At 35.6% G+C, this 17,123-nt stretch overlaps 1 protein-coding gene across 2 annotated transcripts; it reads right to left on the bottom strand.

Annotated features, from left to right (window-relative positions):
* Nucleotides 1–587: 587 nt before the first annotated feature.
* On the bottom strand, nt 588–16,568 carry LOC139698381 (anaphase-promoting complex subunit 15-like). 2 transcript variants are annotated; one of them, XM_071597275.1, is made up of 6 exons: nt 16,498–16,568; nt 16,249–16,409; nt 16,097–16,156; nt 5,436–5,564; nt 3,650–3,704; nt 588–1,441 (listed from the first exon to the last, which is right to left on the bottom strand). In XM_071597275.1, the coding sequence occupies exons 2-5, from the start codon at nt 16,369–16,371 to the stop codon at nt 3,693–3,695; spliced, it is 324 nt and encodes a 107-aa protein (XP_071453376.1). In that variant the 5' UTR covers nt 16,372–16,409; nt 16,498–16,568; the 3' UTR covers nt 588–1,441; nt 3,650–3,692. The 2 variants fall into 2 exon arrangements, with proteins under 2 accessions (XP_071453376.1, XP_071453375.1); XM_071597274.1 differs by lacking the exon at nt 588–1,441 and having other exon boundaries at nt 2,530–3,704.
* Between the last annotated feature and the right edge of the window lie 555 nt (nt 16,569–17,123).

Below are 17,123 nucleotides of genomic sequence, written 5' to 3'. Positions count from 1 at the left end.
TCTTTCAGCCTCACTTAGTAACTATTTTGTAACTGTTAATTACAATTCAATTTTGCATTGATTTCTTCAATAATATTTCCAGTCTTCCACGAATATATTAACAGCAGACCACCAATATTTTTAATTATAAATTTTTATGCATAAACACGTGTACATATATGTATTTATACACATACACAAAATACCCAATGCCAGCGAAAGCACTGAAAATTAGGGTATAGTTCAAATGGTTTTTAACAATTTCTTTGTTTTTTTATTGTTGAATATATACCAATGAATGCCATGTTCATGAACTCACGGAATTTGCATTAAAATAGCTGCACAGGGATCCCAAACATCTCAGAGTCACTACAATTTATAAGGGTTGCGCAGAAAGTACAAAAACTATATTTTTAAGATTGGCAAATGCATCCATTCTCTTCAGTCTTTTTTTTCGTGGTGTCTCCAAAATAGGAATGCTCAATCCATTCTTATCTGAGCATTAACAAGAACTAAATCATAGAATTTTAAGAAACTCGTCAAATCTTAATTTATCTCATAAAACTATCATAATACACTAACATTTTTTTAACCAGAAATTTTAATATAAAAGGCTTAAAAAATGCCTTTGTTGACAGATTGCACCAGAAATTTAGTATACTATGGCTAAATAAGGACAATATATAGCATCAGCAGAAAGCTAAATAGATGGATTTGACAAATTTAGTACATATTAGTGAAGTCTGGGGAAGTCTAAAGTTAATTTAGTACCAATACGCAGCTTAAATAAATTATCACTGTTAGCTCCTTCAATCAGCATTTTAAAACACTGTCTTTGGTGATACTAAAGCACTCCTACTCCAGCTGAAACCCAAAAATGAAAATTCAGTCCCCTCTTGAGACTGAGATCAACGTTAGCTCAAACAGTACCAGGATAAACTTGTGATGGCTGCAAAAAAATGTAACATCATTTCAGAGCTTAACTCAAGTTTCTATGGGAAGGCAAAGGAGTTAGGGACAATCTGAATCAAGGAATAGAGGAGATTGGGTTAGGCAGAAAGTTTTGCATTCCAACACATATTCAGAACATGAAACAAAGTCTAAGTACTCCTAAAATACAGCTGTAATATAAAATCATCATCAATAAGCACTTATGCTTGCATGCACAGAGGGATAGATCATTGTCATATACAGGAAATTTCTCAATTTCAAACACAGGCATCATTATATCCCAGGAATATCAGCAAAAGATGAATTGTTATATTTTTTTTAATATTCTATTAACTTTACTGTAAATCATCACACTTCTTACAAAACGGAAACTTCCACTGTCGCTAAGGAAAAACAGTACTACTAACTAACACAAGAAAAGCCTTCAATGGGGAAATGAAGTGTTCAATGTCTTTTGCATCAGATCAGGAGCACATTTAATAACCAGGACCACTTGATGTATTATCTACTACTGCAAAAGAGAGGAATGAGATTCAGAGATTCAGTTGAAACAACATACATAACCATGAAAGCAAAACATAGTCACAGTCCAAGAGGTCGAGATGACCTTAAAACCCATAAGTCCCAGCATTTCTAATAGTTTCATTGAGCAAGAATAAAGCCTGAGTGACTAAATTTTAAACTAAGAAAACCTTGTGTGGCACTATGTCTAGACATTAGAAAATAAAAATAGGATCATAGAATATACTATCTAAACAGAATGTCAATTTAAGGAATCAGTATTTCACATTTTACTCCATAAGATACATTTTATTATGTACTGGTCAGTCATCAAGGGACTCCATTAATTTGGTATTACTGAAATTTTTTCTTCACCTAAGTGTTAAAAGGAAAATAAAGTATAATGTTATTTTAAGATTTGCCTGATATTAAGACACCGACAATGAATTTACAATGTGACAGCTAAAAAATTAATAGAAGTAAAAATATATGTAGTCGCTAATTAACTAGAGTTATAAAAACATCACAAACCATGGTAGTTGGCCCAATGCCTGGCTTTTCATTGGAGGGTAGAGCAGCATCTAATACTAAATCCGAACAGTAAATGAAATTTATATGTCAGGTTAGGGAAGCCAGCTCCTTCCCATCAGCCACCTGCAGTTTCCCAAGGAAGGCCTGGTGCCAGAAAAATTACACAGCTTGGCTGGGGCTAAGAGTTTTTGGAGCCATTAACCAGAATCAAACCCAGGCCCTCCATTCGTTAGCCCAGCACTCTACCCACTGAACTACCACACATATCATAAAGATATTAATACCACTTGAATATTTTAATCTAGCTCACTAATTTTATAATCTATCACCCTTAATTCATTCTAGCTGTTTAAATCTCCGACAATACCTAAAATTAACAGCACGGTTCCACTTTTAAAAATCTGAGAGCAAAAATATCTTAGTAATATGAAAAAACTAGTAAAAAGTATTTCATTAATGAATGCCAGAAGTGGTGATAAACACATTGGGTAAATACAAAATGCCTATAATTAGCCTTCTGAGGACAAATTTTTTACTAAAGTTAAGAGCATAGTAATGAAGCAGAGGTTGAAATCATCAATTTTATTGGTACAATAATCTCTTTAATTGTTTCCAATGCTATATGTAACAGAAGAAAAATTGAGCCATGTATTTATTTCAGTAGCATACAATTTTATCATGCAAGGTTCATTGATTTACCATAATAATTGTCATTTTTCCTTCCTGATAAGTCAATACCATTGTTGCACGGAAATTGTTGGAAAAGTAAAATGGCTAGCCCAATTCTTGGCTACTCAAGTAGGCGAGATAATTAAATATGGAGTTATCATACCAAATGCAAGACAATGCTGAAAGAGTATGATTATTACAAATAATTTTGAACTTTTTCTTAATTTCAAAAAATATTTTTCATATTTCTCAATTCATCAACACTGTAGCTTAAAATCTTTCATGAGGATATTTTGCATCTGCATCCTTAACACTGTCCTACATCCAGATATAAGTCTCCATAACAAAGGGTGCCACTGTTATACTTCAAGCATTTTCATAAGTCAGTTTGCTTACAATACATATTTCCCTAGCCATTTGTTAACCACACTCTTCTGAAAATATCTTTCATATTATCATCATCAAGTATCAATGTCATTCAACCAGGAAATGCATGTTTCATGGCCAAAGAAGCTAAATTGTACCAAGTATGCATGTAAAATTGGCACATAAAAAAATTGCCTTAGATGAATTTTGACAAATACATTACATTTGCGATCTCTACATTGGTATTACCATTTAGATGTTTTTGAGCTAGCTTGATATCAATGCCACAAAATATGCAAGGTCAAGGGAGATATTTCTCAATAATCATTGAGCACAAATACAATGACCTATGATTATTATAATATTCAACTTAGGCATAGCCTAATGCATATGTGGTTACATCAATAGATAGGTAACTCAAATTCACTAAGAAAACAAACTTAAGGTCTGATCAAAACATTTTGTATTACCATTGGATAAAATCAAAATGCAATGATTTTTAAGAGGAAAGAGATAGTCGCAACAAAATATGCCAAGAAAATGGCTACAATTATTCCCCAAATTAGCAAATTTTGGCAAAAAGAGAAATTTTTATAAAATATGGGGAGAAAAATTATTGTTACCCTGAAAAAAGACATGTAACTGATCTCACCATTTCCTTAATTTAGCTCATGTGATAAAAGTCCCCACTGGGTTCACTGAAAGCCCTGAAAAGCGAGAATAACATAGTAGATGATTAAATGAGCAAATGAATGTAACTTGTAAAACATATTATGTATGGCTGGGAATTTCATGCATTACCCAATATCCAAAACATAAGTATTTAAACATAAATACTAAAAGCTGCATATTGTTCAAACGTTCGGAAATAAATCACCCTCATAAGATTCCAGTTAAATTTAAACAAACCTTAACCTTACATTCAGAGATAGGCAATGTACACAGAAAAGTAGTAGTCCAGCCAAAATTACATCAACAAACACAGCAACAAAATGTCAAAAAGAGAGTAAGAAATAAAGTAAAATTTCAATCAGTTGATAGATATGAAAAAATATATGGTTCATTATCAGGGCTCAGCCATAAGATGTACCATAAAAATAGTTTCAGTAGTCACCCATTGCTTTAAAATGTTAAATAGTGGCATCATTTCATCGAAAATAAAATTATTAAATGGTTAATTACGTTTACAAAAGAATGTATGGCATTTTCCCATTACAACTGCCTTAAAGATAACCTAACATGAAACTTTGTGACATATGCTTACTCCCTTTCTTTTCAATTACCCAATGTAAATCTGACTCATCCCCTACCTACAAGATAATGCGCAAGCACAAACACATGAAGATATGTATGGCGAGACACATGCCATTTGTATGAACAAGCTCAGAAGAATATAGATATAAATAAAGATTATAAAAACATTACAAACATTTAAATTATTATAATGTTAGGAATGAGAAAACATGTCAATGTGGAACCCTGAAGCTCAGCTATAGTAAACCTGCCAAATGTTTGTCATAATGCAAAAATATTAGTCATCCGCTGTAGAAATATTATAAAATATCAAACAATCAAAAGTTAAGGTGCAAATGGGATTGCCATGAGGAACTTGATGAGGAGTTTATTATGCGAAAGACAATGGCCATAGAATATATTTTAATGCAATTAACAGTTAAATTAAATTACAGTTATATGTGGCTGGATAGGTTTTTTAAATTTATAAATGTTGTCAAGTGTCAGTGATACACCAATGACATTTGAAAAACCTCTTCCATATTGTGATGGTTCGTGTAATATGGCTGCGAATTACACCACTAGTTAAAATTTCATAAAGTCAAATCTTGATATTTCCACACTCAAAGATTCACTTAATGCGAATCAATCAATACGTGACCCATAAATGCACACTTTTTAACCCAACTGTCAAATTCATTATAAACAAAATGAATACACTTGTTCATGCAATTAATACATCTATACAGTATGTAATATATCAAATACAAATTGTTCAAAACAGAAACTTCAATGGTAATTGGGGAACTGCAAGTCTTTTTTCCAATAGGAAACAGTTCCACGCATAAAAACTCCCTTGGAAAATTGTGACATAGGATATCCCCTTAAAGACTCCCAGACCAGCAAAATGAATACAAATATGAGCCTTAACTGAGATAGAAGGGCAATAAAGTAATCATGAAAAAGAGTCCGTTGATGATCATTCCATCACTTTGATTACCCAATTCTATCCTAGCACTATCCATCTTTCTCGGCAATCAATCAAAATAAAATAAATTTTTAACTCATATTATCCTAATGTGCGGGACATGGTAATGGACAAGATTATAAAAACTTTTAAAGTCATTGCAGTCAGTTCATTGGAAATCCCAGTGTGGGTATTCATTATTGTTAGTGTAAAATGTTTGACACAAGTGCTAACTAACATCCACAGGGACTTCTCTGTCATATGGCTCCAGGTCCATTTCTTCATCATCCTCATCTTCTCGACTGTCACTCTCATCCTCCTCGCCTTCTTCCTCCTCTTCTTCTTCCTCATCATCTTCCTCCAAGTGCTACGGAAAAGAATAATAACACCAACCATTACATAAAATAAGAGCCCAAAGTCCAAATTACATGCAGACATCACCATCAATGGCATTCTGCGAAGCAGAATATTATCACACATTAAAGAAAATCTTGGTGTCGCATGCCAAAATTTCTAAACTTTAAATATCACTACTAAAACTCTGTAATAATGATGCATATAAGCTTTTTTACTGTAAAATGAGGCTTCATTATGTTTCAATTTGTTGGTTTTGATATGCCCCCATGATTACCCTTTTCATTAACTTATACTTCAAAATCATATAAGAAGAATAAATTGAAACAGAAGAGCTTCTGATATTATGGAAAGAATGTACAGAGGAACGACACACATGGTAAAGATAATAGGTCTGGAGGTTTGGATATACGAGGGTGGTCCCAGAAGTACCTGACCGAACAAAGAAAAAACAAAAATTTTGGGAAAAAAATGTATTTATTTTTTAACAATCCCCTTTCAGCTCTATACACTTTTCCCAGTGATGTTCATTAAGTTCGATACTCTTTCCATAGTAAAAACTGCCCTGCTCCTCAACTCAGCCATTAAGTGCCAACATCACTTCTTCACGGTTGGAAAATTTTTGGCCACCGAGCCATTTTTTCAAGTTTGCGAACAGAAAGCAATCCGATGGGCTAAATCTGGCAAATAGGGTGCATTAGGTAGCAATTCAAACTTTAATTCATGAATTTTGGCCATTGCAATAATGGATTTGTGAGCTGGTGCATTGTCTTGATGAAACAACACTTTCTTCTTAGCTAAATGCGGCTGCCTTTGCTTGATTTCTACGTTCAAACGTTGCAATAAGTTCGCATAATACTCGCTGTAGATACTTTTTCCTTTTTCAAGATAGTCAATTTAAATTATCCCACCTGCATCCCAAAAAACCGACGCCATGACCTTCCCTGCATATGAAACAGTCTTCGCCTTCTTTGGAGCCAGTTCCCCCTTTTGAACCCATTGTTTTGATTGTTCTTTTGTCTTGAGTGTGAAGTAATGGACCCATGTTTCATCCATGGTTATTAAATAGCACAAGAATTCTTCTTCGTTGCTGTGAAACTTTGCTAAACACTCAATTGAGACATCTTCACGACACTGGTTTTGCTCGAGTGTAAGCAAACGTGGCACCCATCTTGAACACAGCTTTCTCATGCCCAAATTTTCAATTAATATGCAATGTACCGCACTTTTGGAAATGCGTACTATGTCCGCTATCTCGTAAACTTTCAGTCGACGATCATTCAGTATCACTTTGTGGATTTTCTTCACCGTTTCTGGAGTCGTCACCTCATTTGGTCAACCAATGCGATTCTTGTCTAGACAGCTCATACGGCCTCGTTTTAACTCTGGTACCCAACATTTTACTGCTGTAAACGAAGAAGCAGACTTACCCAGAGAAGAATCCAGCTAACTTTTATATTGGTTGGGCTAAGGCCTTTCAAATGAAAGTGTTGTATCACATAACGATGACCTATTTTCTTCATTTTCACAAATTTACTGGAAACATTCACTATTGATGGCTGCCAAACTAATACTAAACAATGTGGCATCTTCAAACTTGAAGCATATCCTTTATAGATTGCATACTTTCTAATACAGAGATATTTTTCAAACAACTTCTGCCATCTCTAGGTCAGGCCAGGTACTTCTGGGACCACCCTCGTATATATTTTGTTATGGAGTGATTGATGGGTCACTGCTGCGGGTTAATTCGCTCCCCATAAACCCTGAATGTGTGCTTGAGACTCACTGTGCAGCAAAGACTCATGGGAGAGCATTCTTGTCTTTGTTAAGCTACGAGGGTCATCCGGAAAGTAGTACCCGTTCGTGCCGCATGAAGTGCTGGCGACGCTGGACGAGGTCAGATAGCTTCAGTGGCTTGTCTGCCTTCTCTGAGCCAAGTTGCGTGACGCTAGCATTGCCTGTGTTGTTTCTGTGATTGTTTACAATGTTTAAAAAAATTGAGAACGCCGCCAGTTGTGAAGTGAGGGCAGTGATTAAATTCCTCAATGCAAGAAACGTTCGCCCATGTGATATTCATCGCCAATTAAAGGAGGTGTATGGAGACAATGTAATGGACGAGTCGTCTGTTCGGCGGTGGTGTCGCAACTTCAACATGGGGAGGGGGAACACACACGACGATGAGCGTTCGGGGAGACCGTCTGTCATTACAGACCAACTGGTGAGCTCAGTTGACGAATTCGTGAGGAACGATCGGCGCGTCACAATTGATGACATCTGTGAGCATTTTCCCAATGTTTCTCGAACAATTGTTCATGAAATTGTTAAACACCATCTGCATTATGCAAAAATTTGTGCAAGATGGGTCCCTCGCGTATCTCAATGAGCTGGCGGCGAAGGACTATGCAGCAGGAATACAGAAACTTGTCACACGTTATGACAAATGCCTTAATTTGCTTGGAGATTATGTTGAGAAGTAGTTTAAAGTATCCTCTTTCAAATAAAATTTTTTATGTTTGTTAATATTTACTTTTGCATCTTTATTTCACGAACGGGTACTACTTTCCGGATGACCCTCGTATTATTTCTTTATTGTTTATTATTCAGTCAAGAGAGTAACTTCCCATAAATGTATATGCTTGGGACTCACAGAGTTGTGTCAATAAGCTTCTTCCTTTTTTGGTTCACTTTGAAGAAGCAGATACAGCAGACAAAGTGGATAGTGATGTTATGAGTGATGAAAAGAATTGAAATTTTAGAAATTACAAGGGCTGAAAATATTAGAAGGTTAACTATGGAATACTGAAGGATAAAAAATTGTGTGTTGCAGCAGAAATCTTTAAGGATATCATTTGGGCACAGTCCATAACTTGACACAAATACTACAGGAATACAAAGCTCTGTCATTATGATTTCAAAGGAGATCTGTCAAAATTTTATGCCAAGAAAAAAGATTCATCAATCGCAATTGCAAACACTGTTTACACACATGAAACTTGTCTAGACTGCCGAATTCTAATGGCAGAAAAAATAGTAATTGCACTAATAGTTTCATATGACATAAAACACAGAGAAGAGGCAAATTATTACAAATGAATTAAAGATTATGAGTGAATATAAAAACCTCCAAATATTTAGTTGAAAAGATCACGTCTAATAATCATAGGAACTCTGTCCATGATTGAGTGAAAGGATACCTCGCAGAGGTACTTAAAATGTACACATAATAACAATGCCTAATGGATTAATTCAGAAAAAAATATTGAATAACATTCCAAATATTGCAAAATGAGAATAGAAAAATTGAGCTTCTTATGACCTTTTTAAGACTGACCATATTGAATAATTTTTCACTAAGCCATTAAGTGTTTTTTTAAGATACACGTATTTTGACCACAAGGTGGTCTTCTTCAGCACTCAGAAAGAGAAAAACCACTTCAACATAATTGAAATGAATCAGACAGAGGAAACTCGAGGTCTATAAAGGTAAGGGAAGAGGAAGAGAAGGGGGAAAAGGAGGTTGGAGGAAAAGTGAAGGAGACACAATGAATTGGAATTAGGGGGAAGACACAAATGTTTGTTTGAGGGTAATGGGGGGATATGGTATAAGTGAACAGAAACAACAAAATATAGAATGATGCTGAAATTATTCGGCTATGTGATGGTAAAGAGAGGGGAGAAAGGGATTGGTGCTGAATCACTATTAATTAGATGGCATGCGTGTTTATTTATTAAAACACTTTCCTATGCACCCCATTAATTATTTGAGGTTTGTTTAAGTAGTTTCAAAATGTCTTGTGTGATATTGTGTCCGGTTGTAATTAAATGCTCTGCAAATGCTGGAGTTCTTGGGTTAATTGTACCTGTAGTGGGCAATGTGATGCTATCTATCATGTTAAAATGTTTCTATGAGTCTGACCAAAGTAAAATTTATCACATAAGCCACAGTTGATTTGGTAAATACCCGATTTCTCAGTTTTAGGTACTTTAGCGTTCCCGAAAATTTGTTTCAATTTGTGGTTGTTAGAGTAACAGATTTTTTTGGCAATTTTCTTATGTATTTTGTCACAGCCTCTGGTTAGTTAGCTATGGATGGAGAGGCAATTTTATGCACGGGAAAAATCATAGGTCAAAAAGCCTTGATGGCTAGAGGAAAAATTATTTAATACAGTCAGTCTATTACATGTTGCTTTTACCTTAAGTATTTGGAGGAAAGTAAGATATATTGCATATTTTTACATGCCAACTTTTAGATAAAGAGACAATATAACCACCCTGCATGCTTGTTTATTAAACCACAGATACAGTTTATGATAATGGCATAGCTTATTCATTGATTTTTCCACCTGTTCTATATTAGCATTAACCAATTTATTGACAAAAGGTGATATTTAACCCATGGCACACATACACTCCAATGACGATAGCATCAATCAAATTGTATTTTCTTGCATCATTTAGCGATACAGAATAGAGGCTTCTAGCATAAAAAAATGCTATGATTTATTCCTATCGAAATATAACTTCGTAATCATCTTAGAAAATAGTTCATGTAAAATTTGGTAATTGATACACCCCATTATTTCATTTTTCCTAAAATATTAATCACAGCAGGAAACGAATTAGAACAGGTTGAAAAATTCATACATTTGATCAGAATTTTAGATGAAAATGGGCACAAAAGACCTGGGAGAAGGATATGGAGAAGAATCGAATTTTCAAAATAAAATATTCACTAAGAGTAGGGAATTAAGACCGGAGATTCATGGAGAGTAATACAGAAAATCTTAGTAAGACAGATTCAAAGTTCAGTGTTGTATGGTTCAGATATTGGGTCTTTGAGAAAATAAGATATACATGCACATAAATAGGAGACTTTTGAGATTGGAAAGGAATGGAGAAAATAAGTTAGATGGAGAGAAAAGACAAACATAGGGGTATTATTTATGGTTGAGGAACAATGGAAGTTATTGGGATGAATTCGAAAGAAGGCAGAGGTGGATGAATAGATACTGTGAAGCCACTGGATGTTGAAGTCTGTGATAGACAGGAGAATGTCAGGTAAACTGGTATGAGGGAGTAAATGAATGAATATTTTGGATGGTAAACACAATAGAAAATAGAAAACATGATGAGCTGAAGAATAAAATGCATAAAAGGGAATTTAGGGAAAGAAAAAGATAAGGTTGAGAGGATAGATAATATCCCTGAGGAATTACTTGAGGGTTTAAGAAATGGATGGGAGAGTTCCTATGGGCTAATTCAAAAATTAATGAGGGAGGATTTGGCCAGAGATTTAATCAGATCAGTGTTAGTTCCTATTCCAAAAAAGCGAAAGTAGCCATATTTGAGGACTACAGAACAATAAATTTGATTTTGTACACTCCTGCAGTGATTCTCCAGATCATCAATAAGATGATGGAGAGCAGATAAAATGATTATTAAGGAGATAATCAACTAGGAGGGGCAGGGGCACACAAGCTACCATAGAAATAAAGAGGTCACTAATGGAGAAGAACATAGAATACAATCAGGGTGCTTGCCTGCTTTATAGATTTAGAGAAAGTGTTTGATAGGCTGAATTGGATAGAGTTAATGAATTGGAGTAATAAGAGACTTAACTGCAGCTTGAACATGTCTCAGACTGCTCAAGTTAAAGTGGCAGATGGAGAGTCTGAATGGGCAAGATTTGGAAGAGGAGTAAGGCAGGGTTGTTCACTATTACCCATGCTATCATTGTATACGTGGAGGAAATTGTGAAAGAAGCGTGGGAAGAAGTGGAAATAGTTGAAAGTTGGTGGGTAATTCATAAAAACAGGTTTGTGGAAGAATGAGCTTTGGTTTGCCAGCAACCAGTTTGTAAGCTTTGCTCAGTGCATCATTAAGTCAATGCAATAGATATGGGATGGGATTTAATGTTGGCAAAGCAATGGTAATTAAGTTTTCATGAAAGAGGATGGCTGGTTTAAAAGTTTAAATAGGTGATCATTAACTAGAGCACATGGAACAGTTTACCAATCTCTTAAGTGTTTGGGTCAAAATAGTAGGGACATAAGGAGTAGAACTGCATTAGGCAAAAAAATCTTTCACAAGAGGGAGGGTATTGATGACTGGGACATTGAGTAAGGAGGTTAAGAAATGACTTATTAAAACATTAATGAGGAGCATGGTTTTATACCGTGCGGAAACATTATCATTGAAGCAAGCTGACAGGTGTAATTTAAAGGCTTTTGCATTGTGGGTGTGGAGAAGAATGGGAAAGGTGAAATGGACAGAAAGGAAAACAAAAAAGGAAGTGCTGGGGATGGTAAGAGCTAGAATAGGGAACTGGAATGTTAGCGGATGTTGAGGACAGGGAAAATGGAAAATATGAATTGAGATATGGAGAGAGGTGATAGATATTTATTTGGGTTGTGCGAGTTGAGATGGTAAGGATAGTAAGGACTAGCCATAGTTGTAAAGTAATACACAATAGAGAGGAAGAGAGGCAGCCAATGTTGGCAGTAATTTTGAACAAAAAGGCAGGAAGAAGTGTAATAAACATAAAAGATCAAGCAATAAATAGAATATTGACAGTAGAAATAAAAGTTAGAATGAGGGGGATGGAGATGGTGTGATGGATAATGCACTGGCTTCCCACTGAGAGGGCCTAGGTTCAAATCCTGGAGAATGCTAATATTTTTCAGAGGTATTCCTGATTCCCACTCAAGGTGCTTTGTAGAGAGCACTTTGAGTGAGTATGCCATCTGTAGGATGGGACGTAAAACTGCAGACCCCTTGGTGCCTTTCCTCAAGAGTAGGCTAATGCCAAAGCTGGGTTTCTCTCCACTATTCTGCCTTTCCCATCCATCCCTAATCATTCAAATGACCTTGGCTGTCAGTCGCCTTCCCTAAAACTACTACTACCGATGAACTAGGTAAGTGTTCATGCCATGCAAAAGATTTGTCAGATCATTGTAAGCACCCATTCAAAAAAGGGAAAAGTAGCAGTAGGTGAGGATTATAGAAAAATGCAACACAATGCAGCTAAGGTGGTCCTTTGGGTGAACAATAAACAAATGAACTGGATGGGAAATGATTACATAGGGGATGACCAGTTGAGTTAAGGAAGGGGAGAGGCACACATGATGCTATAGCACGAATGAGTTAAGTATTTGATTAAAAAATCACAGAAAAAGAGCAACCATGATGTAATTGTTTGTTTCACAGATTTCAAGCGGGCATTTGATAGAATGACTAGAATTTATGAATATGTTACAGAAGAGTAGGTCACGGTAGTCCAGGGGTAGAGAGTCGGACCTCTGACTTGAGGGCCCAGGCTCGATTCCCAGGCAAGGCACTCTGGGCACCTGCAGCTCCACCCAAGCTTTGTGATTTTTTGGGTACCAGATCTTCTTGGGGAAACCATAACCGGCACAGGGAAAAAAACTGGCTCCCCTACCCTGATGTGTGAATTTCACACGCCGTTGGGCTTAGTACTGGGTGAACTCGATCATCATCTTCCAAACCAACCTTAGGGTTGATTACTGTGCTAATGGTTTTCTAATACAGAAGACAGGAGTAGACTGGTGGGATAGGAAACTTATCCACAACCTGCACACATCACGGACTGCTCAGGTGAATTGCGAGATTGCCAAAGACAGTGTTAACAATAGGGATGCGACAGTGCAGTCCATTATCACCTTTCCTTAACAACATTTACAAGGTGGAAATGGTTAAAGAGGCATGGGATAGCTGGAGAAAGGAATTAAAATTGATGAGAAATTCATTTCATTCAGAACAATATTTTGACAATCAGCCTTCAGTAAGCTAGTCTGTAAAAGGCTTAAAATCTTTGCTTAGTAGACTAGTAACTCAGTAGCAGGGATAAATCCAAAAGTAGTAAGGAAGTTGGATGAAGAGTATTTTAATTGATGAAGGAATGTTGAATACTGTGATAGAGAATTCATATTAGGCAAGCAAGGTGTAGGGATGAAAGTGTGGGCATGCACGATGGAATGAAGAGAGGTAGAAAGTACACAAAGAATTGAAGAAGGGTTAATTGAAGGTTTATTCATTTATTATTATTATTTGGGATACATTGCTGTTAGGCGATAAGCCGGGCGGCAATGACATGATATAACAAACAGTAGTCAAGTATTATTACAGGAAGCTTTGATGTCTAGTGGTGTTCAGTCAGGGTCCATTCAAAACCTAAATGGTAGTCCATAAAAAAAATAATACTACAAAAATAGAGTAACATTATTTGCTCCCTACATTTCCACATTCTGAAAATTGTGAGGCTACCAAACATGCAACCTCGTTCTGTGCAAAAATTAGGTGATTTCTAAAATGAGAATCATTGTGAAATTAATTATTCAACTCGATCAATTTTTAATTATCACATTCACCTTCAGCCTCACTAGAAAATTTTGCCTTGGAAACATAGTCTTTTATTCATTTAATTGGTTAAATATGGTATTTTCTTCTCAGATTGGGATAAATTCACCCGACTCTCACAATTATGTGAAGTGACATGCATTTCTGAAGCTACCATACTCGACTACGCATTATAACTATACAAAACTAGTTAAAATCAGCAAAGATTGCAAGGCTGTAAGTCCTAAAGGACCTGCCGAAATTTTGTAATTTTTTAACCAAACACAAAAAGTAGAAATAGTTAGTAATAGGTGAAAATTTGATGTTGGGGTTAATATGCAATTTTTCCAGTATGATTTGACATGGAATCAATCACATATTATAATGTCATTGACAAAAGAAAAGGATAATACAAAGAAGTGATTGGGCATGATGAAAAGTTTAGTTAAGAAATTAGTTAATTATAAGCATAAAAACTGGTGCCCCTAAAATTATCTTGAATGAGCATACTTGAGGAATTTTCAAAAATGGAGCAGTTTGTAAAATGAAATGCTATAAAATAAACACGAAAGCCTAACGTCAATTTAAGATTCCTTGAAGCCATTAAGTTGCAAGATAGTGCACTAATAAACCCCTTGACCTTCTATCTTCATCCACAGAAGCCAATGCCCCCATTCACATAAACTTTTGAGGTAGCTTGAAAGAGAAAGACAGTTTGTGAGCAATTGGTTGTGAATGTAGTAAAGTTAAGCAAATTCCTTGAACATTCACTGTAAACTTGACATTGAACGGTGCTTCGGTACTGACATCATCTTGCTGTCAAGCCCTTAACTCTCCCCATTGATGTTCACTGGCTGATCGAAATAATGTTAATGGAGCTTTCTTAAGTTTTCATATTATTGGCTAGCAGAGTTTATTTAACTTCACTTTAAGGCAGCTGACAATTGAATACACAGAAAACACCTAAGTTATTTTACATAGAAACAAAAATTCATAAAAGCTATTAAAATGCCTATGATACCACAACTGCTACTAATGTGATTTAAGGATTTTTTGTGGGCTCTCATTAGAGTATCAAACAAAGTGAGTTCAAGCGTTGCAGAATAGAGGAGTATACTTGAGACAATGGGGACCTATTAAAAACCTCTTCACGAATCAAACAGAATGAGTTAAGGCTATGAGAAGGAGAACTGGGATGGTAATGATATTTGTTGGAGTAGGGCAAAATTATCTCCAAACATTTTTACTTATATGCAGAGGAGACATTTTATGACTATAAAGGAGGTGGCTTCATTTTGTATGAAGTGAAGGTGGGCAAGGAGCTATTAAGTCATAGTTTGCAGATAAGCCCACATTAACTAACCAGATATTCAAGAGATTACAATTATAATTTACTTCTTAAATGGAACAACGTGAAAAGTATAGGGTAAAAACTATGCATAACAAAACCAAAGTAACAAGAATATCAAGAAGGAGAAAGCTAATTAAAACATAAGGGTATTATGAAATAACTAAAATGGATGGAACTGTTCCTACGTCTCGGAAAAATGGGCTTCATAGTATGGGAATCATGATATAAATTATGCTACCTTAAATAATTTGCAATGGGGATGGAAATGATATCTGATTCTCCAAGTAAATAGTTAATAAATGATTTGGAAATACATTAATATGTGTCTTGGCACTGTAAGTTCAGAAACACCTTTTTTGAGACAGTAGGATGAACTTCTATTGGAAATTGGAGACTTGAGAGATTTAGGCATTGAAAAGAATTGGGAAAATGAGTCGGGTATGAGGGAAGAAGGAAAACGACCACGTGGTGCACAATGAGGGAAAGAATAAAATTACTACGAGCAACTTATGAGATAAAAGTGAATTGAGGAAATATTGATAAGTAGAAGACGTTCCAGGACGTAAGTTGGGTAAATGGGCAAGGTGGGGGGAAAAAATGGGCTAATAAAAGGCCAAAAAGGCGGGTAGGAAGCATGATTAGCTGATGCAATAAATAAGCAAACAAGAGTTTATGCCATAGAAGTCCTTGATGATATGCAAAATAATTTAGTGTCCACGAAAAACTAAATTTAAACAGAAGACCACCCATAAGATGCATTTAACACGAACGTGTACGAACTATTTAAAATATATCGTTAAAAATTATTGACATCAAAAGAATTACAAGAAACTTACCTCAGAAGCAGTCTTGCCAATTGGAACTAAATCACAGTCCTTTTGTGCGATACTATTTAGCTGAATGAAACAAAGAGAAAACGTTGGATCAGATTAGTGTGATAAGTGGCTTAGACACACATATTATCAATGTAAATTGAAATTTTGATCACCCATGATTGATGTTCCTGTTCCAGTTGAAGCAAGTCATTTTCATCATCACACGGCCTGTCCACACTAAACCAAAGAGGGTCAGTGAGTTTTGGTATTAATTCTGGAAAGAGTGGCAGCGTCATTGTTTGGTAGGTCCGCGTTATTTTATTACAAATAACACCTGAAATAAAAATTTCAGCATTTAACCGTATGTGCTTGTAAAATGTTCTTTGTAATTCAATGAAAAATTATGTAAATGCAACAATTACCATTATCCTAGGCACATTTCTGGTGAAATGCGCACGAGTATTAACCACTGCGAAGGGAGCGCGGCACGAATTGTGATAGTCAGTTTTTTAGTCGCGGCAATCGGGCGAAACAAAATGTTTTACTCGGCGGTGAATTCATAGCATGTTAACCAGAACTATTCGCTTTCCTTCAATGTTAGTGTTCCAAAATTGAGCCTTGTTGCCAGACGTAGTTCCTGAATGATTTCAATAAATGACTCTCAAGTTAGCGCCATTACAACCGAGTGAAATTTGTAAGTAAAGTTTGCAATAAAAATGTTACTACAAAATTGTTGATAATTCGCCCCGTAATGCTAACTTTTGAAAACGTATTCCGTTCGGTATTTTGTCACAGACTAGCAACCGTGGAATTACAAAAAATTCAAGGTGAAACAACCCTGCTGTTTATTTACAAAAGGATTTTCAAGCACAGGATGTATCGGTTGTAAATTTCTCAATTGATTTTGTATTCGACCATTCCTCTTTCGTTTTGTTACGAAAACAGCACTCGATGCCGATTCTGTGTGACGAATAGTATACACCAGGTATGTCTTAATTGATCGTTCATCTCGTTGGCATGTTTGTTTGCCGCCGGATATCTGTGGTAT

Source organism: Hetaerina americana, unplaced genomic scaffold, assembly GCF_022747635.1.
Source record: "Hetaerina americana unplaced genomic scaffold, ioHetAmer1.1.p SCAF_84, whole genome shotgun sequence".
In the NCBI taxonomy this organism is placed as follows: Eukaryota; Metazoa; Arthropoda; class Insecta; order Odonata; family Calopterygidae; genus Hetaerina; species Hetaerina americana.
Note: the sequence above shows the minus strand (reverse complement) of the source record. Positions and strands in the feature narration are given on the sequence as shown.

What these genes read in the sequence shown, in the direction of transcription:
- LOC139698381 (XM_071597275.1), bottom strand. Translation starts at nt 16,371, where the DNA reads ATGACGCTGCCACTCTTTCCAGAATTAATACCAAAACTCACTGACCCT. An exon ending in AACAGGAACATCAATCATGG is followed by an intron (nt 16,157 to 16,248) that starts GTGATCAAAATT and finishes TGTTTCATTCAG; the next exon opens with CTAAATAGTATCGCACAAAA. An exon ending in TTGGCAAGACTGCTTCTGAG is followed by an intron (nt 5,565 to 16,096) that starts GTAAGTTTCTTG and finishes TCTTTTCCGTAG; the next exon opens with CACTTGGAGGAAGATGATGA.